This window comes from Carya illinoinensis, chromosome 15, assembly GCF_018687715.1.
Source record: "Carya illinoinensis cultivar Pawnee chromosome 15, C.illinoinensisPawnee_v1, whole genome shotgun sequence".
NCBI classification, from domain to species: Eukaryota; Viridiplantae; Streptophyta; class Magnoliopsida; order Fagales; family Juglandaceae; genus Carya; species Carya illinoinensis.
The window spans coordinates 10,404,384-10,431,326 of NC_056766.1; the positions used below are offsets into that span (position 1 = coordinate 10,404,384).

The following is a 26,943-nucleotide window of genomic DNA, read 5'->3' on the forward strand; positions in this document are numbered from 1 at the left end:
CTAATCAGCCTCCTGATAATGACGAACACGAAGTGGGGTTCTAGCTGATAGACAAACGGGCTATTTTTCCCTAAATCAATAATATTTTTGTGCATAAATGTGCCATGTGGAGATGGTGCATCCCTTTTTTAGGCTGCATCCATTTTGGGCCCTGGATTGCTTTTATTCTGAGAAATCAAAAAGAATGGAATATTGGGCAGTATCATGCTTTGGTGTCACATTGCACAACTCGGGTGGCAAAGAGGACCCATCATAAAGAGTCCAAAGTGGCAAGGCACACGTTTATACTCGATCTTTGGAAATAAAGGTCCAAAATTAGAAATCCCCTATGTGAGATGTGGCAATACTTACCAAGCAAATGGGGTATTAACTTTGGCAGATGGCAAACCAAGTTACCCTAAAAATGGCAGTCGTAAAGGTTCTCTTAAAAGTTCTCTTTTTAAGTTTCTCCTGATAACAGAACCAGCGACGACCGACATGTAACTTAAAAAGAGTAGAGGTCTTGACTACAAACCACCGTATCGACGGTTCATATCCATCCCCACCTGCAGCCATCCAAATGGAAGCATGTTTCCTCCTCCGGTTAGCTTCATAATGCAAGCCGCCGTAAATTAAGAAAATCATGGAGCCACGTACCTTATCTCTCTTCAAGCCTCAGTGTCAATACAAAACAAAAATTCCAACCCCTTTTTTGGATGGGTATAAAACACAACCATGTTCCAACAAAGATATTGCCATTTCAATTATATGTGGCTGAGGAAACATAAAGATGCAGAGATACCGTTTGTATGAGCGTCTGATCATTATGTTTCCATAAATCATATATGCGCAGTTAAAAGTGATTTGCTGAGCTCTCTTGCTAGGTGTGATTTCGCTTGAAATTGATCTATATATGTTTAACAACATATATAGGGCGCATTTGTGTCGATGCAATGAGACTGTACACAAATTACAACAGTCCCACAATTTTTGTCTCAACATGGTGATTTCCCTGACCTTCAATGGATCTCTTTTTAGCTGTAAAAACACCCGCACTCTGGAGCTTTAATTTTCCTACACGCCATTAGCCGCATGTCAAGGAATTTGTTTTGTTACATTCAAGTATGTAGTACATACATAATCAAACACGCATAGAGGGGTTACTGATAGTCATGATGGCTGACCTGCTTTATTTTGACCCTGAAAACATGCAGTATGCTAACAGCTTCCAGATCCTTTCAAATGGTCAGTTGAAGTCACGCATCACATAAATTATGCTTTAAGCACTTCTTGAATGTGCTGAGAGTGGCTTTTGCCAGGTGGAATAAAAATCAGATCTTCCCACCCTGAGTTACGCTCACTCGTCTGCATCAGTTATGAGGAACCAAATCATGATTCAATTTTCATTTTTTGCTTTTCGCATTTCTATAATGAAAAATACCATTTACATAGGAATTGCCAACATTCATTACCTCCATTTTTCTCAAAACAGCTTCCAAGCTACCAACCTGTAGAAAAAATTTTAATTAATTAATGTAATAGAGATGGTACCAAGAATAAAAGCATTGGACTGTTTGAGATGATGTGCAGAAGTCATTAAACATGAAACGTTTCCTGTACAGAAATCTGCCCTAAAGGACTATGAGTAAACCATGTCAATTGAGATGTATCATTCAAACCTTTACTGGCTGATTCCCAAAACACATTGCAGGGAAATAGTTTCTGATCAGACATCATTTCTCTCTGCTTTTTCGTTTATGAAGGGGAGTGGAGGGATTTACAAATTCCACCCTTTTGACTCTTGTAAGCAGTTAATGGGTCCTATTTTGAATTTGAACAAAGCCCCATGGACTTCATTCTTGTAATAAATGAATCCTTCTATAAGCATCAGTAACGTTAAGCCCTTCAAATTGAGCTGAACAAATGATTCCTTCGAACTGTCACCAACTTTAAAGAGAACTAACATTGGTTCTTGTGAGACAAAATTAGCAGTTGGTGCCCTAAAGAGGACATAAGAATGAAGTGTCATACTACCTGAAGAAACAAGAAAAGATACTAAACTTGGTGTGGTGCAAACAAGGCAAAAAATGAACCATGTAAAAAGTAAAAAATGAACTACATAAAAAATATTTTTGAAATTTTCTTCAAGCTTCTAGATTACATGTTATTATGCAAAGTCTTTTCAATGAAAAGATTCCGCCATAAGCTCTAAATGATTAAAAGAGAGGTGGGCAAAAGAATTGCTGCTTGTTGTACCATAATATGTTGAGATAATGCTGGTCCTCTTGATGCCCTAGAGACCTTGGACAGTTCTTTTTCTATATCCTCCTGTGTAGGAACACGCAAAGGCCGCTGCTAGTAAATCATACACTCATATCTGCATCTTAAAACGTAATAGCATCTACAAGGAGTTCAATTGGCCAAACCAACCTTTGTAAAGTAAATTGGACAATAACGCTTGTTTTTCTTCTTGACAACCAGAAGGTCGGACTGTAGCCACAAACAACTCATTAGACAAAAATGAAGAAGAACGATTGCTCCAGGGCAACTAAAAGCCCAAAATTTCATTTCAACATACACCGAAGCAAGTTTTGGTCACCAAACTCATCCCCAGCACTGTCAAGGGCAGACAATATCCATGATTCTACTTCTTTGTCATGGCTGGAGCAATCTAAAAGCCCAAAATTTCATTTCAACATACACTGAAGCAAGTTTTGGTCACCAAACTCATCCCCAGCACTGTCAAGGGCAGACAATATCCATGATTCTACTTCTTTGTCATGGATACACCCCCACATATCAATAAATAGTTTTTTACACATACGCATTATCAATGTAATACTTGAGAAAATCCACACTAAAATAACACAAAATGAATTCACAAAAATAATGGAACATAGAAAAACATGCTGTGAGTTGGGAGAAAAACCAGATCTTATAAAAAACAAGAGTGTCATTTAGATCATAGATTTTCTGTTTCTTACTTTCTCCTTCATACCAGCCTCTTTATATTTGTACATCAAATTATTTCAATTATGGACGTGTGTATAAGCCATCAATGGAACGGATTAGATCCATGGGTTATTTTACCTAATAGCTCAGTTTGACATATTTTTGCCTTCGCTCTCTTGTATACATCATGTGTACTAGGGTTTCACCTTTAGCCCTTTTTAATAAAATTTTATCGGTATTAGAAATGTATTTCTGCTTTCAAAGACGAGAACTAGATTCAAAAGTAGATTCACAAACCTGAAAAACAGGAACTCCATCAAACCCATTCCTGGAATCTCCGGTTTTGAGCTAATCAACATAAAAGATAATTGTGAATCCATCAAAAAATGGTAGATTAATACAATCACACAATATCCAAAGACAATTATACAACATTTTCCTTTTTTGATAGGTAAAGAAAAGTATACAGCATTTTCATAACAAGAATTAGGAGTTTCTCTCACAAAATTTTCTATCACAGCTAAGGTGTTCGCTCAGTGGAACTTCACATTTCCTGCTATCCACATGAGAAGCCAAAACCAAATGGTCTTTGCATTGTGTATGCCACCCTACTTTTTTTCTTCTTATTTTTTGGCATTATATTAAGTCATATGTATATCAGCAAATGGCCCTACTTAACAAAGTAAAATTTTAAGATTCAATACAGAGGTACAAAACAATGAGAGATTGAAATTGATACATGATAAATATAGCAGAAAAATTATGGCACATTATAAGATAGAGTGGTACAGTTCTATTCTCATAATAAAAAAAACAAGTAAAAAAGATCAAATATCAAAGTTCAAAGCACAGGTAGAGTTTTTCGGCTCCCCACCCCCCAAAAAACAAAAAAAAAGAGAGTATAAAGGAAGTTAAAAATACAATGGCGGATCATCTAACTCTACTTTTAGCCATGACCATGTGAATGTTAGTTGCTTAGTGAGCATAAAGAGTTTCGGTTATCGCTCTCAAAATTGAGAGATAAGATAATACAGTATAGGCATTGCCTTCAATCTAAAACAAGCGGCACTGATGTGACTTAGAGTGACGGGAAGTGACACAAACTAACCTCAAATGCGTTCTTTATTTGAACAGGGTCAGGCAAAAACCGAAATGCAATTCCTTCGACCCTCAACATATATACCTAGAATTCGAAAAAAGAAAAGAACAAAAATTATATTTCTGAAAATGCATCTAACAATGACTATAAGCACCTGAGAAACCATAACGGCTACATAGATTTATGAATAATATTCACAACTATCTACCAAACCCACCATCAAGCGCTAAGAATTTCGCTTAATTGGAGATAAAAAATACACTCCAACTAAGTACCTGGTCAAGAGTAATGGGAACAACCTTTGCGTCACTTCGTAGTTCTCTTTTCCGTGTCCTAACCTGAGAGTAGGCGCAGAAAAACCATCAATATCTCAAAACAGACAAAAGAAAACTTTCCGCTCGGTTTCTGAGAAAATGTAGAAGACCCATTCCATTTGTATTGCTTAAAAGTAAGCAAATAAACAAAAAAGAAAATCTATTCATTTGTATTACTTTCCTATCATTTCTCGGGAACTGAACACGTGAGACAGAATTACTAACTTGAGCAAGGAAGGCCTCGGCATCCTCCTGGCGAAAACAAAGCAACCCAATCGAGTTGACACCATTGGGGTCAGAGATAAGCACGAACTCATTGTTCGAATTGCTCACAGTGTAGACTGCCGTGCCAGTTAGGGTTTTGGCCACGTGCTCGGAGCTCAGACCTGCGGCCAAGGCTTGCTTAGGCTGTGTTACCGACGCGAACAGCGGAGGATACGACGAACGGGGACGCCGGTTTGCCACTGGTGGCCAGCCTTCGGATAGGGTTCCAGCGAGTCGCTTGGTGTCCTCGAAGCGGCTGGCTAGCTCGGCGCAGAGCCGGTGGCAGTGCTGGTGGAAGAAGGTGGAGAGCGAGAGAAGGGGGTTTGTGGGGCCGTAGGGTTTTGGGGACTCCATGGCTTCGGAAAGGATATAGAAAAATACGGTTATACTAAACGTGAGTGTTAAGCGAGTATGAATAGAAGGTGTTGGTTTACATTTTTGGGCCTTGAGCCCAAAGTTCAGTCACTTCGGTCTGCATCCAACTTAAATAAAAGCCCAGGCCCTAAGGTCCTCCAACCCCTCCCCAAAAAAGAAAAAAAGGAAAAATATACCTATTCAATACTCATAGAAAACATATAAACAAAAAATAGTTCAAATTAGAGTACAGTAATAAATTTTTATAATCGTACTTAATAAATTTAAATAATAATAATAAAGTTTTTGAAAAATAATTAGAACGGGTGATATATATATATATATATTTATATATGAGATTCCATGTTATTTGAGATGGAAAAGTTATTACTTTTTATAATGATTTTAATGGAGCTTCAATTACATTAGTGACTAGTACGCGTCCTTTTGGAGTATAGATCTAGATATTACTTGAATCTCCCTCCCTTGAAGCATCACATATAATAAAAAATAAATTTTAAAAAAATAATTTATACAAATCTCAAATAGACAAGTTCTAACATTTGTATAAAAGCAAATCCCACTTAAAAAAACTATAAAAAAAAACTATTATTTTTAGTGGTACATATCTTTTTACAAAAGATCTGTACAAAATTTTTCATTTATAACTTATAACTAACATTACTATATCCTAATGCAAGTCCGGCAGACGAAATCATGAACGACAACATTTTAAGAAAAGAAAAAGCATTACCTAGGACGTTCAAGTCTAGCATGCCCTATAAAATAACGCAGGGGAAATATTCATGAGCAGCAGCAAAACTCCAAGCTCGAAGATTTTACCATGGCTAAAGCAGGTCGTAGAGAAGATCATGGAACATCCATCCTTATACAGCGCAAAGGATCTCTACTACCTGACTCATGGTGGGTCTTTCTTCCTTATCTTCCTCTACGCATTGCAAAGCTACTCTAACAAGAACTTCAATCCTAGCCAGGTCGTATTTTCCGGCCATCATCATGGGGTCAACAATTTCTTCAATCCATGAGTTGTCGCTCTTCCTCTCCAAGCTGGCCTTACTGACTTTGTCCCTCACCCACGCGGCCACCCCCTCGTACTCTATCATTCCTCCATTGATGTTAGCTCCGAGGATGTTTGTCTGTCCCCTTCCTGTTACCATTTCTAGCACGACGATTCCATAGCTATAGACGTCTACTTTTGAGGGTATACCAAGTTTGTGAACCCATTCAGGTGCCATATAACCTCTTGTCCCTCTGATTCTTGAGAAGGTGATATTGTTCAGATTTCCTCTACTTAAGAGCTTGGAAAGGCCAAAATCTGCCACCTTTGCCCTGTAGTTAGAATCCAAGAGAATGTTTTGCGGCTTTATATCGCAGTGCATGATCCATTCCAAGCACTCCTCGTGCAAGTATGCCAATCCTTTGGCAGTCCCCAAGGCAATTTCGAACCTCTTTTCCCAATTCAGTGCGGCTGCAGCAGAACAGAGATTATCTGCTAAGGATCCGCGTTCCATGTATTCATAAACCAAGAGTCTGTGTCTTCCCTCTGCGCAATATCCCCACATCTCTATCAAGTTCATGTGGTTCAACCTCCCAATGAAGCTTACTTCTACCAGGAACTCAGCTTCTCCTTGGCCAGCTTTATTGAGTCGCTTGATTGCCGCAACTCGATGATCAGACAATATGCCTTTGTACACGACCCCTCCGGCTCCTTTTCCAATCTCTTCCCTGAATCCTCGTGTTGCTTTATTGAGCTCAGCGTAGGTGAATTTCCGAGATCCAGCGTAGGTACTGTATCCTTGCGCAGCTATGTCCGGGTCTTTTCTCGCCCAAAACAAGAAGCACCATGACAGGAAGCCACAGGTCAACTCTACACCTCCCACAGCAATGGCAAGCCAAAGGAAAAACTTCAATGATTTCTTCTCATGGGGCTTCTGATATGTTCTATTTAGCGCCACATGCAGCTCCCCTCGACAATCTAATATTAATGATTCTCTACCGGATTTCTTATTAGTGAAACTATATGGTTTCGGCGGTTTCAAGTACATATCTCCGTCGAAACTTGGCTTGTGGTGTCCATTAAGCAGGAATGACTTACAGTAGCAAGCATAGGCACTTGTCTTGTTGGAAAACTTGAACCGGAAACCTTTGCAATTGTCGCACATTTTCAGGCATTGCTCTTCACAATCCTGTAACGTAGAATTTCCAAAGTACTTTTTATCATAGCCAAAAAATTCAACATTGGCAAGTTTGGAAAAGTGAAACTGACCACTAGAATTGCAAGAGATCTTGACTTCTGGTTCGCATCCACCAGACCAATCATTTGGGTTTTTGATCTTATATCCTTGCAAGCAAGAACATGTCCGGCCCAAAATATGATCATAATTACAGAGACTATTAGCTCCGCAGATGCCATGAATCCTGCATGGGTCCGAGATGGCTTGCCAAGTAACAACCCAAGTCTTCTCGCTCTCTTCTAGGCTGTACAGTCGAATGTTACCATCAGGATCAAGGGTTAGCCGTCTTTTAGGCCCCTCTTCACAATCTGCAGCTTGAAATCTCAAATTGTCAGATGACTTAAAGTGGCCTGTCGAATTCAGTACTGCCATTTTGCTGATGTTGTATGATGTCCTTCCGACATCCCAAGGTAGGAGCCATGGTTCCGGCCAGTACACGCTCGATAAGTTTGGACTTTTATACAGAAGGCGAAGGATGTTATCATTGTCGAAGTAAAGCTTGTAGTATCCAGAAGAGTGATTGCTTCGACTTTTGGATGAGATGAGACCGGCATTTTCTGTCAGAAATTGTTGAGGAAGAAGGGTATCCGTAGGTGAATCGAAGCTTTGCCAGAGGCAAACAGCAATGTTCGATGTACGGAGAACGAGATTACCAGTGTCGAGTAGTTCTAGTTGCACCGAGGAGGGTGTAGCTGTTGCGGAGGTCCAAACGGTGGCTCGACCTGCATCAGAAAGTACGAGATTTCCACTTTCCAAAAGGGAAAGCCTTGAAGCCTTTCCATTTACTGGTTGGTCTCGGTTTGCCATCCAAACTGTGGTAGGAGACGAGGATTTTGTGAACCATACGGCGAAGACGAAAGCGTTTTCCCCAACACAGAAAAACCCTGCGGAAAAATCATCGTTTGCTGAAACCAAGACATCACTTGGCTTCTCTACAGAAAGAAACGAGCCTTTGATGAGGTAATCAGATGTTCTAGATGAACAATATGGACAAAGAACTTGTAAAAGAAAGATGAGAAGAAGAAAGAAAGATGGAGTATCCATGGGAGGTAGCTTCAAAATATTGCAGGTATTCTGGCTAGCTACTTGTTACTTCAAAAAGTTAATCAATACGAATATAAGAAAACTTCTATACATTATATTACCATCTCATTTTTATCTTATTATATAAGATGTAACATATTTATTATAATTAGATAATTTTTATTAGATGATTCTTTTTTATCTAATGATAATAAATATACCACGTCTTATTTTATCTTATAAAATAAGATGAGAGTGAGTGAGATATATGTTGGTATGGTATATAACATTATTCCGATAAAGAATGTGAGCATTTTCCAATTACATGATTTCTCCCTTCCACCCAACAAATAAATACACAGAATCAAATGACCAATTAGTGATTATCAAGATCGAACATAGCCCAAACGAGGAAGAAACATTAAAATAAAAAAAAAGGAAGAGAAGTACGTAATAAATTAAGGAATTGTGCATAGACATTTAGCGATAAGCTAGTAGTACTATATCCTACATATTTTTTAACCGCATTCAACAACTCCACTATGTAGTGATTTTGGTCATGAGTTCCCTACGAATTATGATGATGACAGCTTCTTTTAGTAGTGGTAAATGTCGTGGAGAGTATTATATATATTAATTACAACAATATTAATATATATGCACATTTATATTTGAATGGTACCATACTAAAGTAGCTGCATTATGTCATGACCATTCTCGGCACTAAAATGAAAAAGAAACGGGTGCCCTTATTGAATCATGTTGATCTTGTTCAGCTTGGGATTTGGAAAAGTTTTGAGAAGAGGAGGATTGAGGATGATAACATTTATGATCATGAAGTGTATTAAAATGGCTCAAAACTTAATTCAAATGTTGATCCATAAAAAAGTAATATTACAAAAAATAGTCATGATTGGATATAAATGAACTAGAGTCCAACCTATATATTAAATTTCATTGTCAAGAATAAAAAGAAGAGATAATATAAAGAAGACTTAACTGATTAATATACAAAAATGTGGAAATGACATAAAGCAAGTATGACTAAGCTACTCCAAAGAAAGAATGAAACCTTTATAAAAGGAGCTAGGTAATCTTTTCATACCTCCACACTCTCTCTCTCTCTCTCTCTCTCTCTCTCTCTCTCTCTCTCTCTCTCTCTCTCTCTCTCTATTGCTACGTGGATGGCATTTTCCTTAACCTCTCATAAACCCTATTTTCTCCATTGTATTAAGAGCCATGTGAGGTCATGAGAAATGTACAATCACCAAACATAATGAATTTCACCTTTAAACAATCTACAGACGTAAGTTTTCATGCTGAACCACATAAATATCCTTGTCTCTTTTTATTTATATTATATATATTCTTTATTCATTATTTACTCTATGGATGGGAATTTGAGCATTACGGTATCAATGACTAAGCTATCATCATGGGCCATTCGACTGTAATGTTGGGCTCCAACGATGCCGAAGAATTTCATCAACAACCACTATGAGGAAACCACTTCCACTTTTCGATATGAAGACTTTGATCATGCATGAATATTGTGATATCCCTATTTTACGAGTATTTTTATTGAATAATTTTATTAAAATTATTATAACTAGTGATTTTCTTATTTTAAATTAAATGTGATTTTTGCGGTATTATTTTTATGAAGTTTAAGTTGTGAAATTATTTTAATATGTTTACTTGTTATTTATTATTGTTTTGTATTTAAATTAGTTATTTTTGGGCTTTAAAATCATTATGTTGTTGGATTTTATTATTTTATTTTATTTAATCACTGCCTTTGGATTATTTTATTTAATTTATTGTTTTGTAAATAATTTTCGTTTGATCAGTTTCGTAACCCAAGTTGTGAGGGTTGGACCTCACTTCTTTTCTTTCCCTTTTCTTTTTCTCTTCTTTTTCTTCTTTCTCCCTTGGTTCTCCCCCAGCTTGTGTGACCCAGCCCTCCCTCTCCCTAGTCGTTTTTTTCGTCTGCCCCTATCGCCATTGTGACCTACACCACCCCCACCATTAGATCCCCTACCAGCCGGCGCACCTACCCACCAATTTTCAGCCCCTCCCGTGCCACCGTTAACCATTACGAAATCCTCTAAGCAGCATGGCTTTTGGGCCATTCCGCCGCCGTTGCTCTACCCCTGGCCACCATTTCTTTACCACTTCATCACTAGTCTCTTGCTGCACCTACCCATTCATTTCCAGCTTTGATCTATCGTCGAAGCAACCACCACGAGCTAAAATCTGTTTGGGTCACTTTTGATTTCCACCGCCATATTTGCCGTCACCCACGACCAACCACCACTTCCACTGGCTTTACTATCACCTTTAAGCACTTCCCTATCAATTCCAAGATTTAGTTTGTCCCCATTCAAAAGTGGGTATTTTGTGACCCACGACCACAGTGCATTTTGTACTGTTATGTTGCTTTTCCACCACCTTTTATAGCTCATTGATAATTTAAAAATTATTTTATAGCGTTGTAAGTATTTTCCAAACCCCCTTTAAGATTTAAATATATTTTTACATTAACAATAATTGTGATTTGGTTTGTTGTGCCAAACTGAGTCCAACGAGTCGGGGGTCGGTTGGATTGGAAGATGAAGTTGTATATTTAATTGTTTGATGTTGAAAATTGTTGTTGTTGGTTATTTTTGATATCTTGTCGTAAGCATTGCATAGTGCATGCATGTTCATGTTTAAAAAGAAAAACTAGATTTTCATGTAATTGCATGCATGTTCATGTGCATATTCGAAAATTGGGTTTTCAAGCAAGAAATGATTATGGGTATATTTGAATGATTCGATTGACTGGTTTGAGTCAGAGGTACTGTAGGGATGATGGTGAGCAGGGACGATGGTAGAGTTCCGCCTGTGATTCCCTCCTACGGTGCACGCGTAGGGATGATGGTAAGCAAGGATGTTGGTAGAGTCCTGCCTGTGATTCTCATCTACAGACGGAGTTATAGGGATGGTGGTAAGTAAGGGCGGTGGTAGAGTCTCGACTGTGATTCCTACCCACGGTGCATGTGTAGGGATGGTGGTAGAGTTCCGCCTGTGATTCCCGCCTATAGTGCTTTGATGGTTGGTTATTGGGCCATTTTCCCTAGAAAATGGTAGTTGTTTTAATGGATTGGATTTTTGGGCTAAAACAAAATTTTGGCGTGCGTGTAAAATTGGTTATTTCGGGAAAAGATGATTTTTGGGACATATGCATATAGCATCATGTTTATGCATTTGGTTATAATTGCATGGATATATTTTTATCTTGTGGTTCGTTTGGATTGTTACTTACCTGTGGTACTGTCTTTGGTATTGTAAATTTTGATGCAGATGACAAGGAGATTGAGCCTAAGGAGACAGCTCCGTCGGAGGAGTGATCGAGGATCACTCTCTTGTGGGTTGTGACTTATTTCTCGATTTTAGTTATTACTTTTGGTTTGTATTATATTTTTAATGGTTATTTGTAATATTTTTAGCATGCTTGTTTTTAAGCGAGTTTGAATTTAAACAAATTCTGATACTTAGTTGAAAGACTTTTATTATCTATTGCGTTGATTTGTTGTACACGTATTGCATGTACACACACTTGGCACTTGGCGATGGGATGTGTGACCCGTGTTGTCATCATCCCGACGTCTTGATTTCCACGTGTCTATATGTGGAAGTTGGAGACGTCACATATATTATCCCCCCCCCCAAAAAAAAAGATAGAAAGCAAACTGTCACTTACGATATTAAATCCCGAAATGAATATATGGATTCCAGATAATATAGGAAAAGCATCAATAACATGCAAAACTCATGTTCCAAATAATGCATTCCTCCAACGAGATGAATTTGAACTCCAATTTATAAAATTAGAAACTCCACAAAATCACAATATATGTATCATTATCTCAAGGTATCATTCGAAAGAAATAACTAACTCACTAAATAAAATTCTCTAATAATTCTCTTGTACCTTTCTAGCACTAATTCTAGTATGTTAAATCAATTATGCCCCTTAGGCACTTATTTCACTACGCTCAACTAATTCTGCCCACGCTTCCTATTTATGATCCTAAGCTAGAAAATATGAAGATAAATGGCTGAGATTCAACAACTCAATAAGTAACAAACCTATACTAGTATATAAATATGAATCAGTTGTCGAATGCAAAACAAAACAAAGTCTAAAACAAAACTGAGAGGTATTCCAGAAATATGTAATTGCAATAATAATATAGACAAAAGACCTTTGATATAAGCATAAATGAAAATACATCCTAACATAATAGAGGCCATTGTTACCTCGTGGTAAGGTTGTGCAAAGCCTAGTAGCCAACTGGAAAGAAACAGAGAGTGAAATCTCCTCATTTTAAACACGGTGCGTAGAGTGTGCATATAGGAAATACCCACACATAAAACTACTTTGTCTCCAAAGTTGGTGCCCTTAAAAATAGAGATGTTGATACTAACATAATAATAGCGACCATAATTTTACACCTATGGTAAGGTTAGAGCAGAAGGAGAAATAGAAAGCTATGCCACAGGGTTCTTAGATGCAATATCATAAAGCTATGCCAAAAACTTGACTCAATAAAAAATGAGTAGCACAAAGGCTATTCCAAGTGCAGGAGGATGCCGTGTAATAATTAGAAATAAAATTCTCAAATCGTCTCCTCGAGAAAAGTTGTTTAAATCCAAACTCGTATAAAATGGTAAAAAGTTTCACAAACAAAAGTTGTGGTATGTATAATGAATGGAATGATGCAACAGAAATAAAAAGGGCACTAGTCATAGACTAGATTCATACTTTTAGATTTTTTGATTGCTGAAATGGAATGTAAAAGACTAACAAATTGAAATTAACAATTAAAGATTCAACTATGCTAAACAATTTTAATTAATCTGAAAATTAAATAATAAACTAAAATTAATCTAAAATGTAATTGTAATGCAGATTTTATAGAAGCTTAAAGAAACAAGAAAAATAACTGACATAAAATAAAAAAAATAGCAAATAAAATGCCTAAACTTTTAATCTAAAAATATCAAGAATATATCATAAATTTCAAATTGAAATTAAATAAAAAGAACAAGCCAAATAAACAGAGATTAAGATTGAAAGCAGTAGAGGAGGCTGGACTGTAGCAGCAATTAAACTCCTTAAAAAACTATTCAACGACGCTGAAAAATCTCTCAAAAAATATATGTTCTGCGACGCGATTGAATTAATGCCCGAAAAAGAGAAACTTTATGCGGCCTCTTTTGGTTCTAGGAGAATAAATGTTGCCGTCCAAGTCTTCAACTTTCCAAAAGCCAAAAGTCATCTATATCCCCACATCCCATTAAAAAGCGTGCGGCACTCCACCAAAGAGAAAAAAATATATGCGGCTTGAAAATACCCATAGCAAATATGCGTTGTGCTTGGTCAAAGTCAAAGTCTCAATTAAATTAGTGTGCAGCGTCCCTTGTTTCAATATGTGTAGCCATGCCCTTGACTTTTCAAATGAAAGTAATGAATTTTAAAACCTCCCCTCAAATATGTGACTTTTAAATGTTCAAAACTCCATTTCTTTTGGCCCATGGTTGCATATAAAGATAAATAAAATAAAATAAAAAGAATAGAATATATATATTTATATATATAAAATATATGTTGTGCATATAAAGAAACATTGTTCAATTAAATCACAAGTTCTAAAATTAAGCATAAATCATACTATTTATTAATTTAAATCACATCTTGAATTTATGCATCTTAATCATTTTTTTCATATAAAACCAATAATAATGTAATAAAATAAAAAAATATATTGGTTCTAAATATATAAGATATGCAATATTTCAGCTCAATCATTGTGCAAACCCTGGTAGTTAACTGGGAAGAAACAGAGAGTGAAATCTCCCCCTTTTAAAATCGATGCGTAGAGTGTGCATATAGGAATTACCCGCACATAAAACTACTTTGTCTCCAAAGTTGCGCACTTAAAATTAGAGATGTTGATACTAACATAATAACAGAGACTATAATTTTACACCTATGGTAAGGTTATAGCAGAAGGAGAAATAGAAAGCTATGCCATAGGGTTCTCAGATGCAATATCATAACATGACAAAGTATTGAGTATATAAATATCATATTATAATCACATAAAAGTTCTAGACTTCAAAGTCACTTTTTATGCAATTGAGAACAGAGTATAACAAATGCTAATGTATATACTAGTCATGACAAAAATATTTCATTTTGCATATTTAGATACAAAAAATAGTGCATAAAATAACTGAGATTATTTTCATAACAAAACATATGCAAGTTTTTCACAAAATTAACTTTAGTAAGTTTGTTTTTTGGCAAAGTCTAATATAGGAGCACCGCTTACATGACTTTTGAAATATACTATCTAAGCTTTGAACCCGAATAGTAGTAGTATTGCAACCTTATTCAGAAAAATATCACTACATATTAATAATTCATACTAGTACAAAACTAACAAATTTCTATAACTCGGACCATAGTTCAATTAGAGCCAAAATCCATGAGCACATAAATAGCCCCTTGACACATAGTTCATCGTGATGCCTCAACTTTATAATGGCTCAAGTAAAATGTCCTAAAGCACTACTCCACTTGAATTTGCTTAAATCCCATCCCAATACACTTTACATTTACATTCATAATCTCGACACACAAAAACACCAACCCACATTCTTACAATCATTCACTCCTTTGACCATACATTACAATCAAGGGACCCTTCGAACATCTACCAATTAAGCCATGAAATCAATCAACAACAATTCCAAAATCCAAACATGGACAACACGAACTTTTAGTAGACACCAAACATATAGTCACGAAAAATAAAGGGTGTTTACAAGGCTAGAGCTTGAGGATACCTTAGACAATATCAGAGTGGAGGTTGGTCGGGTTTGAGAGTGAGGTGGTATTGCCTAGAGATGTTCGAGATTATATATGACACTAAGAAAAAGAGTCAAATACTAGTTTGAGATGGTGACAAAACACATGAAGGGAGAGAAAAAACCAAACAAAGTGAGAAAGAAAGATTAGGACAGGGAGAGAGAGAACTAGAAAATGCCTTGGTGGCGTGAGACGACACGTTGGCTCTGATGACCTCTATTGGTTGCCGTGGTTAGTCTAAATTCTAGAGGGAGAGAGATAATGAAACAAAGTTAGAGAGAGAGTGTGTGCAAAAGAGGGATGGAAGAGAGAGACAAACAATAAAGAGAAAGAGAGGTACTTGGAGTAACATACCGGAGTTGATGAAGGAAACCAAGAATGGAGGGTGGTAGCGTGAGGTAGAGGAGAGAGAGTATTGAGCTGAGGGAGGAAAGAAGTGAGGGAACTAAGGGGTTGAGCCATAAAAGGCACCTTTTTAGTGCTCTTTTTATTTTTTGGACCATCAAACTGGGTTTTAGAGCCTTGGGCCTAGTTGGGCATGCAACACCCATGTCTAAGATACGGCCCAGGACCATAGAGAAGCCTTCCTGCCAGTAAATTGGTGTCATTTTGGTAAATAAACTTCTCTTCTCTTTTCCCTCTCCTTCTTCCTTCGACGGTTTTCTCCCCCCATGTTTCTCTCCACCTCATTATTCTCTCTCCATTTTACTCTTCCCACTCTCCTCAATCTTCAAAATTTCTCTCAACGCCCACAGATTTTCTTTGGTTTTCCTCTCTCTTGCCACTCTCTCTTTTATTTTCTCTCTCTGTGTTGTGCCATCATCACTGCTGTAAGCCAAACAAACCCTTTTGGTTTCAAAAAACCATAGCCACAAGCCATCATCTTCTCTTCCCTTCATGTTGTGACCACCACCCTCTGATATTGTTCCAGGCCGTAACACCTCCAACCAAGGGCCACCATCACTGTTGCTAACCCATAGATTAGTAAGCCACCCTCAGTCCTTCACAACAAACCACAAGTCGCATGTCCCATGTAAACCAAGCCAAGGCCACGACCAACCCTATACACATCAACTGTCATAGCCTTACTCAATGTTGTGCACCTCCTAGAGGCAAACCTTCACGAGCAATCGTGAAGACCAAGACTAAAGCCACATGGACATGCCCAATGTCCTTTATTTTTTGGGAACCTAAAACAGAGCACTTGCTTTCATTCTATGAGCCACAAAGCCGCAATCACCTTCCTTCATTTGACCACCATCTAGCCACCGTAATCCTCACCTTGCACCACCAATCCCACACAAACCATTGGCCTAACCACCAAGTAATTGCATCAAGGAATCCTCATGAACAGTTGTTCATATTGTGATGCCCCCAACTCCCATGTGCGGACATGTGAAAATTGAGGTGTTAGGATGATGACAACACGAATCACGCATTCCATCTCCAAGTACCAAGTGTATTTACATGTAACACATGTACAATAAAAGATTATAACAGATAATAAAAGTCAGTCGACTAAGTACCAGAATTTGTTTTAATACAAGTTTACTTAAAAGTAAGCGTATAAAAAATATTACAATCAACAAGCATAAATAATACAAATAAAAAATAATAAACAAATGCAGGAAATAAATAAATCACAATCCACGAGTGATCCCCGATCACTCTTCCAGTGAAGTGGCCTCCTCGAGCTCAGCCTCCTCGTCCTCTGCATCAAAATCTATAGTACCAAAGATGGTTCTGCAGGTAAGTACTAATCCAAACAACTTACAAGATAAAAATACATTCATGCAATAACCAAATGCATGAACATGATGCCATATGTATATGTCCCGAAAATCTTCTTTTCCTAAAATAACCAATTTTACACGCACGCCTAAATCCCATTTTGGCCCAAAAATCTAATCTCGCCATTTTCCCAGAAATGATCCATTAATTAAACCATCAGAGCACTGTAGGCGGGAATCACAGGCAGGACTCTACCACCATCCTTGCATATGCACCGTAGGCAGGAATCACAAGCGGGACTTTACCACCGTCCCTGCTTACCACCATCCCTATAGTACCTCTGACTCAAACTAGACAATCCAATTGTTCAAATATACCCAAAATTATTTCTAACTTGAAAACCCAATTTTCAATTTCCAACACATGTACATGCATGTAATTACACGAAAGCCCATTTTTCCTTTTCAAACACATGTACATGCATGCATCATGCAATGCAAATGATAAGACAAATTATTCAATAAACCCAACATCATCCAAACGTAAATAATGTGATATCCTCTTTTTACGTGTATTTTTATTGAGTGATTTTATTTAAATTATTATAATTAGTGATTTTCTTATTTTAAATTAAAGGTGATTTTTGCAATATTATTTAATAATTTTTAAGTTGTGAAATTATTTTAACGTGCTTTCTTGGTATTTATTATTATATTATATTTTAATTGTTTTTTTTTATTTAAATTAGTTTATTTTTGGGCTTTAAAATTATTGTGTTTTAGATTTTATTATTTTATTTTATTTAATCACTACGTTTGAATTATAACTTATTGTTTTGAAAATAGTTTTCGTTGGATCGGTTTCTTGATCTAAGATGTGAGGATTGAACCTCCTTTCTTTTCTTTTCTTTTTCTTTTTTCCCTTTTTTTCCCTCCTCTCTTTCTTTTTATTTTTTTTTCTTTTTTCTTTTTCTTCTTTCTTCCCTTGCATTTCCTCTCTCCCGCGCGACCAGCCCCCCTCTCCCTATACGTCGTTTTCCTTCATCTACCCAGACCGCCGCTGCTTGCTAGCGTGGCCATCACCACCCCCACCGTTCGACTCCCCTCCGATTGGTGAACACCCCTACCAAATCTCAACCCCAACCGAGTCGCCGTTAGCTACCGTAAGCTCCTTCAAGCCGCACGGTTTTTCCTCCATTCTGCCGTCGTCATTCCACCTCTGAACACCATCTCTTCACCACTTTTTCACCAACGTCTTGTCAACCTAAGCCACCTATTTCCACCTTTGGTCCGTCGCCGAAGCAACCACCACAAGCTCAACTTCGTTTTGGCCATTTTTCACTTACATTGCCGTTTTCACCGTCACCCACAACCAACCACCACTTCCACTAGCTTCACAAACACCTCTAAGCCATTCTCTATCAATTCTAAGTTTTGGTTCATCCCATTAAAAAGTGGGTATTTTATAACCCACGGTCACAGTGCTTTTACACTATTACGTTACTTTTTCGTCACCTTTTGCAGCCACTTTATCATTCGAAAAATATTTTATAGTGCTGTAAGTATTTTTCAAACTTCCTTTAATATTTAAATATATTTTTGCTTTAACAATAATTTATGATTGGTTGATTATGTCGAACTGAGTCTGAGGAGTCAGAGGTTGGATGGATTTGAGGATGGAGTTATTTTATGTTTGGATGATGTTGGATATTTGTGTCTTATCATTTGCATTGCATGGTGCATGCATGTACATATGTTAGATGTTGAAAGCTGAGTTTTCACGTGTAAATGGATTTTTGGGTGCGTGTGTATCATGACCCCAAGTCGAGATGGGGCATTATCTCGGTGGAGCTCTTCTGGTCACTCGAGAGCGTAATATACTGAGTGATGTCTCCTGAATTGTCGCTGGACTACAACGAGATTGGACGGAATGGTAACGCTCTCGTGCCGACTTTGTGGCCCCTTTGCTGGCGGGGGCTAGAGGATGCTTGGCTACATACGCACTAGGCGCGGAACTGGACATCGCTCGTATAGATGTCATATGCGTAGTCATTAGCTATGGTGTGACATAGGAGCCAAGGTGTGCGGATAGTCCTTAGGGAAGACCATGGTGCATGCAGATTAAATTGGATATTGGTTTCTATATTGGATTTTGGGCAATTTTCTAGAAAAATGGCGAGAAAATGTTTTAAAGGAAATAATTTGGGCCAAATGTGATTTTTGGCATGAGTTGGAAAATGAATTATTTTGAGAAATGTTTATTTTGGATCTCATGCATATGGCATCCTGCTCATGCATATTGTTGAGGTTTTAATGTATTTTTTTTTTAATCTTGTGGGTTACTTGGATTAGTACTTACTTGCGGTACTGTCTTTGGTACCATGGATTTTGATGTAGAGGACAAGAAGGATGAGCCCGAGGAGGCGACTTCGTCGGAAGAATAATTGGGGATCACTCGTGGATTATGATATATTTTTTGCTTTTGTTTATTGTCATGATTTGTATTATATTTATGTTGATTAATTTTAATATTTTGATACGCTTGTTTTAAGCAAGTTTGTATTTAAACAAAATTCTGATACTTAGTTGAAAGATTTTTATCACCCGCTACGTTACTTTTGTGTACACGTATTGCATGTACAAACACTTGGCACTTGGCGATGGGATGCGTGACCCGTGCTGTTATCATCCCAACGCCTCAATTTCTATGTGTTCGTAGGTGGGAGTTGGGAGCGTCAGAAATAACTCCATCCTCAAATCCATCAGACCCTCGACTCCTCAGACTCAGTACGGTACAACCAACCAATCATAAATTATTGTTAAAGTAAAAATATATTTAAATTTTAAAAAAAGTTTGAAAAATACTTACAGTGCTATAAAATAATTTATGGATGATCAATGAGTTACAAAAGGTGGCGGAAAAGTAATGTAATAGTGCAAAATGCATTGTGGCCGTGGGTCACAAAATACCCAATTTTCAACGAAGACTAGGGAAAGCTAGGGTAGGGCTTAGAGATGTCGGTAAAGTTAATGGAAGTGGCAGTTGGTCGTGGGTGGTGGCACAAACGGCGGTGGAAGGCCAAAAAAGCCAAAATGAAATTTAACTCGTGTGGTTGCTCCGACGACAGATTGGAGCTGGAAATTGGTGGATTAGGTCGGCAAGAGGCCGGTGATGAAGTGGTGAAGAAATGGTGGCCGGAGGTGGAGGCACAGCGGTGCAGGAGCAACATAACCATGCGGCTTGGAGAGGGGCAAATCGGCTAACGGTGGCGAGGGAGGAGTTGAAAACAGGTGGGGGAGCTCGTTGGCTAGAGGGGAAGAGAAAGGGCCGGGCGGTGATTGCCACATCGGCATGACGGTGGTGCTAGGGCTGACGAAGAAAACAGCGTGGAGTGGGGAGAGAGAGACGTTGCATGGCTGGGGAGAAATAAGGAGGAAGAAAGAAAAAAAAAAGAAGAAGAAAGAAAAGAAAGAAGAAAAAGAAAGAAGAAAAAGAGAAAAGAAAAAGAAGAGAAAATGAAAAAGGGAAAAAAGAAAAAGGAAAGGAAAGAAGTGAGGTCCGACCCTCACAACTTGGGTCACTAAACTGATCCAACCGAAGTTATTTTCAAAATAAGAAATAAAATCAAATAATTCAAATGTAGCGATTAAATAAAATAAAATAATAAAATCTAAAAACACAATAATTTCAAAGCCCAAAAATAACTAATTTAAATTAAAAATTAATTTAAATACAAAAAAATAATAAATAACAAGAAAGCATATTAAAATAATTTCATAAATTAAAAATCATAAAATAATGCCGCGAAAATCATATTTAATTTAAAACAAGAAAACCACTAATTATAATAATTTAAATAAAATCACTCAATAAAAATACACGTAAAATGGGGATATCACACATGTTAAAAAGCCATGATGGCTATAGATCAGTTTGACCTCCATCGTATGTCGGAGAAGATCTTGTTCCCCTCCAAACCGGTCTGCCGATGGTAAAAATTTCTTAAAATTGACATTGGCCGGTTTAGTTCTGGCTTGAACTGGTTCAAACCGCCGAATTGGCTGATTAAATAAATATATATTATATATATCTTAGGTAAAACAACACAATTTCACTTAAAATATAAGTGAAATGGCTTTGTTTCAGACCCAACGTGTACAAAGAAACATAAGTGAAATGACTTCATTTTATATGTATCATATTAAAAAAATATAAGTGAAACAACATCGTCTCAATTTGAGCCCGTCCTCTTCCCCTTCCCCTCTTCTTCTCTAGTCTGATTTCTCTCATTCTCATTCTCACTCTCTCTCTCTCTCTCTCTCTCTCTCTCTCTCTCCTCTCTTATACAAAGGTTCACTCCACCTCTGCCAATTGAGAACTTACTGAGAAATTGCCGGAATCGATACAACTAGTATTCCATCTACTCAGTGGCTGGTTTTGCCACTAGGGATAGCACAACCCTATTATGGGGGTTAAATATGGTATTTGTTATGATATGATGCTCTGATATAATATGCTATAATAAGATGATGATGTTCAGTTATGTTATGCCAAATGACTTTTGAATATGAACATTTTGAACTATCGCTTTAATATTTTGATAATATGTTTTGGATTTGTAATCTGAAACCAAAATGTTTTGTTCTGCATTCTAAATTTTGAATTCTGTGAAAAGGCTCATGTTTACATACTAGTATATGTTCTTTGCTTACTGAGTTGTTGATGACTCACCCCATTATCTTCACAATATTTTCAGATGATGTTGATGGTTCAGCTGGAGATTAGGAGTAGGAAATGCAAGCAAGATTAGCTAAGGATAGAAAGTTGAGTACCTAAGAGTACCATTGTTGATAAAATATTTGTATTTGGTAGTCTGGATTTCATTATGTTTATTTGGTTTATTGAGAATGGTGTAATTGCTAGTTCATTAAGTTGAGGTTATTGGGAAATTGTGGAACCGTTGATTTATGTTATTGTATTATTGCATTGATGACCTTGTAGAGGAATTTATTCAGTAAGTTGAAATAGACGAAGTTATGTTTTGTTTTGGAGTCATTGGAAATTATATATGTATTTGGGAGACATGATTATTGGTGACAAGTGGTGACTCTCCAACCCATTCGGGTATAGGGCGTTACAAGTTATTACACAAATGCTTTTTATAAAACCATACATTAATAGTCTATGGGTGGCAATTTGTTTTTACAGGTCGTGTTTATGTTGTGTCAAGTTATAAGTACTAGACTATATGTGTCAACCTGAACACGATCTGTTTAATTAAACGAGTGAGACCTTAAAATCCTAATAAATAATGGGTGGCAAGATATGATCTACTTAATCAGTTTAATAATTAACTTTTATTGGGTTAACCTAGACACGAACCATTTAACCTGTTTAGCCTATTTGATATAAATGAGTTGAGCTGACCTATATATTTATTTTTTAACCCAAATAATATAATTTCATATATAATATAAGAATAAATATATAAATTATTCACAATTATAATTGGATTCATGATAAAATATTTTATTATCAATATCCAAACTAATTACAATATATAGGAAAAATTAGTATTTTCATAAAATAAAATTCCATATTAACAAAAAAATTTAATAGTTTGATATGTTAAGTAATCAAATACTAATATTAATATTAAACATTCCCAGCAATTAAAAAAAGACATATAAAACTAAAGATTTATAAAATTTAAAAATAGGATTTATTCGTGTTATACAAATTTCACATATTGACCTGCAATTGATAGTTTATTAATTTTATCTTGTTAGGTCAACCTGTTTTGATCCAAATTTATTTATATTAAACCAAAACTAGCTTATTTTGTGTCGTATTCATTATAAGATCAAAAGAGTAAAAAAAAAATAAAAAAAAATAAAAAAAAAATTAAAGTTCAATATGTTTTTGTTACCCATTAGCAATTTTACTAGTGCAAAGTTTTGTGGGAAAATAATTGAGATGGCGCTTAAGGAGCCAATATTATCGTTATGCATGGTTCGATGAAGTCAGGGACAATTAATAATTCATGCATGCATAAAATAAATGAATAAATAAATAATTTAATGGACTTTCTCCTTTAGCACCATCGACCTGCATTATATTGAATTTCGAAAGCTGACCAAGAAGAAAACGTTGTCATGATACTACGAAGAGCAGAGGCCGGACGGGACCGGAATCGGATAAGAGAGGAGGAAATTTGGTAAAAATATATATTATGATGACCTCATTTAATTCTCTTCATTCCAATTTCTCAAGTAAATAAAAAGTTCAAATGTTTTTTAATTAAATGGAATAGATACGTTTTAAGATCGAATTCTGTTATGGCAAGATCAGATTATTTAACCTCGTCCTAAGGCCTTGCATGTGTTTGGTACGTAGATAAACTCTGAAGTTCGTTGTTTGAATCAGATTTAACAATGTTCATCGATAGAATGTACATAGAACACCTATGTACACACACACATCACATATATATATATATATATATATAATATAATATATGGGAGAGGCCGGCATTTGATGATCATGATCTGGGTGAATCATGAGCACTACTACTGTTACGTGAAAACATTGGTATCTGTATTCCTGCAGCCTCAGATTGCGAGTCCAAGATGGTTGGTCGATATCTTGGTCAAACTAGCTGCCAATGCACCACTTACCTGATAGCAAACTCAGATAAATTCTTTAGGATAATGAAAAATACTAATTTTCAGACCAAGTCAGCATGTCCCAAAATATATATACTAGTTTTGCAGAGAGACATGTTGAATCATTAACGTACGCTAAATTCAGGAGGATGTGATGCTTATAAAATATTGAAACATGAGTACTGTAAATAAATTACATATACTATTAATCGTTGTTTGACCAAGGTTACCAATGAATTTGAAGCGTTCTTCTCACTGATTTCCATCCAGCTCGCTAGCTAGGGTGATGGATAAGCATGAAATACTTTTGCTGCATAGGACCCGTAAAGAGAAATTAATTAAACACGTGTCTTATATATATATATATATTTATATATATTTTGGGTCGTCATATAACAAAATCGGCCTAAGAATGACATAAATCATGATAGGCAGTATTAGTTTGAAGATCCTCAATATATATCCCACGTGAAAAGTAATAATATTATTAATTCTTATAGAGCTGTTATTAAATCATAAACATATATAGTCCAAGAACGATATTGTTTGGAAAGTTTCAACAGGAGACTAACATGATATGCAGTTCCTCGATCCTTTGTTCAACGGGCGCCATACATGCACGTACCCTGTGAACAGAATTGCAGCTAGAGAAGCAAGGACATAATAATTAATTGAAGATGGCCTCCAGAACTGAGGCTATAAATACGTGTAATTTGTCGATGGATCAAAGATAAGAACAGAAACTTAAGCTTCCTTTGATCTTCCATAAACAACAACCAAGGCAATCTTTCCCTTCTTACGATCACTTACGTACCTTATTAATTTTTCGTCTTCGTCATGGAAACAACAATGTCGGTTCAACCTCAACACACAACATACAGGAACTTGATCACAATTTTAAGCATTGATGGGGGTGGTATCAGGGGGATTATCCCTGCAACTATACTAGCTTTCCTTGAATCACAACTTCAGGTACATGAATATATGTACTTTGGTTTACCGGAAAGTTTCAAGATTCAGGTCTTCCATAAGCATACTGCATGCATATGTACACAGCCGAAATTTTATATATTCAGTACTGCAGAAGAAGTTATATGAATGTTACCACGTACTAACAAGTTTGAAATAACCATTGCGTGTATATATAGGAGCTGGACGGTGAAGAAGCTAGACTTGCAGACTACTTTGACGTGATTGCAGGAACAAGCACAGGTGGTCTTGTGACCGCCATGTTAGCTGCTCCAAATGAAAATAATCGACCTCTCTTTGCTGCCAAGGATATCAAGCCCTTCTATCTCCAACACGGTCCTCGGATTTTCCCACAGAAGGGGTATTCTTGATATATACTTGACTACTCCCTCCTTCACAATAGTAGCGTACTGTATATTTTATCTGTACAGTACAAAAAAGCTTTTGCATATTCTCCATATTTATATATTAACTAGTGAAAATGTACTGGTTTTGAATCTTTTGATTGCAGTAGCTTATTTGGAATCTTCAAATCACTGATAGGGCCTAAGTACGACGGGAAATACCTTCACGGGGTTCTAAGAGAGAAATTAGGAGAAACTCGGCTGCATAGCACATTGACCAATGTTGTTATTCCAACTTTTGATATCAAGAATCTGCAGCCAACAGTTTTCACATCCTATGAGGTCTGATCTCTCTCTAGTCTCTTTCTCTAGAAAATTCATGAGCTTCAGATGTTAGTTTCCTTTCATATAAAATTAGTATTCATAAATTTGGAGCGAATGATATAATAGCTCTAAAAGTATTTCTACGGCCTGGTGCTGGACACAGAAAAGTGACGTGAATAATTTCGGGCTAAATCGAGTTCTTTTCACATTTACGAGTCTGACAGGACGAGAAATATGTATTCAAAGCCATTGACCTCGTCCCTTTTAATTGCAGGCGAAGAAACATCACTCCTGTTTGAATGCTCGACTATCCGACATATGCATTGGCACTTCGGCAGCTCCAACATACCTTCCTGCCCATCAGTTCAAGCACCAAAGCGATGCGGGAAAGGTTTCTGAATTCAATCTTATAGATGGAGGTGTTGCTGCAAACAATCCGGTATAATATTATATAATCTTTAAAGTGACATTTTAAAGTTTTGTAGTTCCAAAAGGTTGAGCTGATATTCTTTTTTTCTTGGCATTTTGTTGGCTCCCTGGTCCAGGCTTTAGTTGCCATAAATCAAGTGACTAAAGAAATCTTCGATGCCAATCCTGATTTCTTCCCAATAAAGCCCACCGACTATGGTCGCTTTCTCGTAATCTCATTAGGCACTGGCTCAGGAAAGATAGAGAAAAAATACAGTGCTAAAATGGCAGCAAAGTGGGGCCTTCTTGATTGGCTAGTTCATGGCGGTTCAGTTCCAATAGTGGATGTGTTTACTCAAGCAAGCGCAGATATGGTTGATTTGCATCTAGCTGTGGTTTTCCAAGCCCTTCATTCAGAACAGAATTACCTCCGAATTCAAGTAAGAAACTTCTTTTGATCCAGGGTTTGAATGCAGCTTGCAAGGGTTTTAAAATTTCAAGTTATTATTAATTACTATTTCTATAAAATATTGGTTTAGGATGACACCTTAACTGGGACAGCAGCTTCAGTTGATGACTCTACGAAAGAGAACTTGAATAAACTTGTTGAGATAGGGGAGAAACTATTGAAGAAACCAGTATCAAGGGTGAATTTCCGGACGGGTTATTCAGAACCAGTCAAAAATTGTGGCACAAATGAGGAGGCTTTGAGAATGTATGAAAAACAAATGATTGAACTCGCATAAGTACACATTTCATTATTCGATGTTGTACTCATAGATTATTATAAAAATAAATAACACATAAATTGTTTCTGCAGGTTAGCAAAAAAACTTTCTCAAGAGAAAAAGTGTCGAGAGGCCGGAAAATCTAAGCACAAGGAGCATGTTCATGCAGATTACTAGTCTCTGAATTCGGGCTATCATGATCACCTCCATTCTACATATTCATAGCAGTTCTCAATGATTTCTTCCCTTCTAATTCATACTATTCTTTTCATGTAATGGATTCGTTCTTCGTTGATTGTTTGATATTGCTACAATAAACAAAAAACTTGTCAAGAAATTTGAAAGTTTGATGTAATGGTTACGAATAAAGTTATGTGTGATGATTGAAATTGTTAGATTGAGATTATGTGTGACAATATTGTGAGCCTTTTACCATACAATAGACAAATATTTGCAAAGAACTCCTTAGCAAATTAATTAAAAATATAATTAGGATTAGATTTTAAATAATTCTAAGTTATAGAGAAGCTTATGAATTGTAAAGGATTTTGATCCTGCTGAAAAAGCTCTCAACAAGCTAAATTGATTAAAGAACAAAAAAATAAGAATCAA

The 26,943-nt window shown here is 36.6% G+C and overlaps 3 protein-coding genes across 5 annotated transcripts; 1 reads left to right on the forward strand and 2 right to left on the reverse strand.

Moving 5' to 3' along the window:
- Positions 1-611: 611 nt before the first annotated feature.
- On the reverse strand, positions 612-4,999 carry LOC122296444 (protein TIC 22, chloroplastic). 3 transcript variants are annotated; one of them, XM_043106166.1, is made up of 9 exons: positions 4,570-4,999; positions 4,306-4,368; positions 4,040-4,114; positions 3,229-3,279; positions 2,410-2,469; positions 2,236-2,307; positions 1,452-1,487; positions 1,164-1,344; positions 612-1,053 (listed from the first exon to the last, which is right to left on the reverse strand). In XM_043106166.1, exons 1-8 carry the CDS (start codon positions 4,960-4,962, stop codon positions 1,252-1,254), a joined length of 843 nt encoding a protein of 280 aa, XP_042962100.1. In that variant the 5' UTR covers positions 4,963-4,999; the 3' UTR covers positions 612-1,053; positions 1,164-1,251. The 3 variants fall into 3 exon arrangements, with proteins under 3 accessions (XP_042962100.1, XP_042962102.1, XP_042962101.1); XM_043106167.1 differs by lacking the exon at positions 612-1,053 and adding an exon at positions 1,659-2,013 and having other exon boundaries at positions 1,238-1,344; XM_043106168.1 differs by lacking the exons at positions 2,236-2,307; positions 2,410-2,469.
- Positions 5,000-5,849: 850 nt separating this feature from the next.
- Positions 5,850-8,261, reverse strand: LOC122296647 (putative receptor protein kinase ZmPK1). The gene has a single exon (XM_043106450.1). It carries the CDS (start codon positions 8,259-8,261, stop codon positions 5,850-5,852), a length of 2,412 nt encoding a protein of 803 aa, XP_042962384.1.
- A 16,008-nt stretch (positions 8,262-24,269) lies between these two features.
- On the forward strand, positions 24,270-26,726 carry LOC122297340 (patatin-like protein 2). The gene is made up of 7 exons (XM_043107382.1): positions 24,270-24,530; positions 24,707-24,888; positions 25,039-25,213; positions 25,470-25,634; positions 25,741-26,043; positions 26,143-26,318; positions 26,424-26,726. The coding sequence occupies exons 1-7, from the start codon at positions 24,396-24,398 to the stop codon at positions 26,506-26,508; spliced, it is 1,221 nt and encodes a 406-aa protein (XP_042963316.1). The 5' UTR covers positions 24,270-24,395; the 3' UTR covers positions 26,509-26,726.
- Positions 26,727-26,943: the final 217 nt, after the last annotated feature.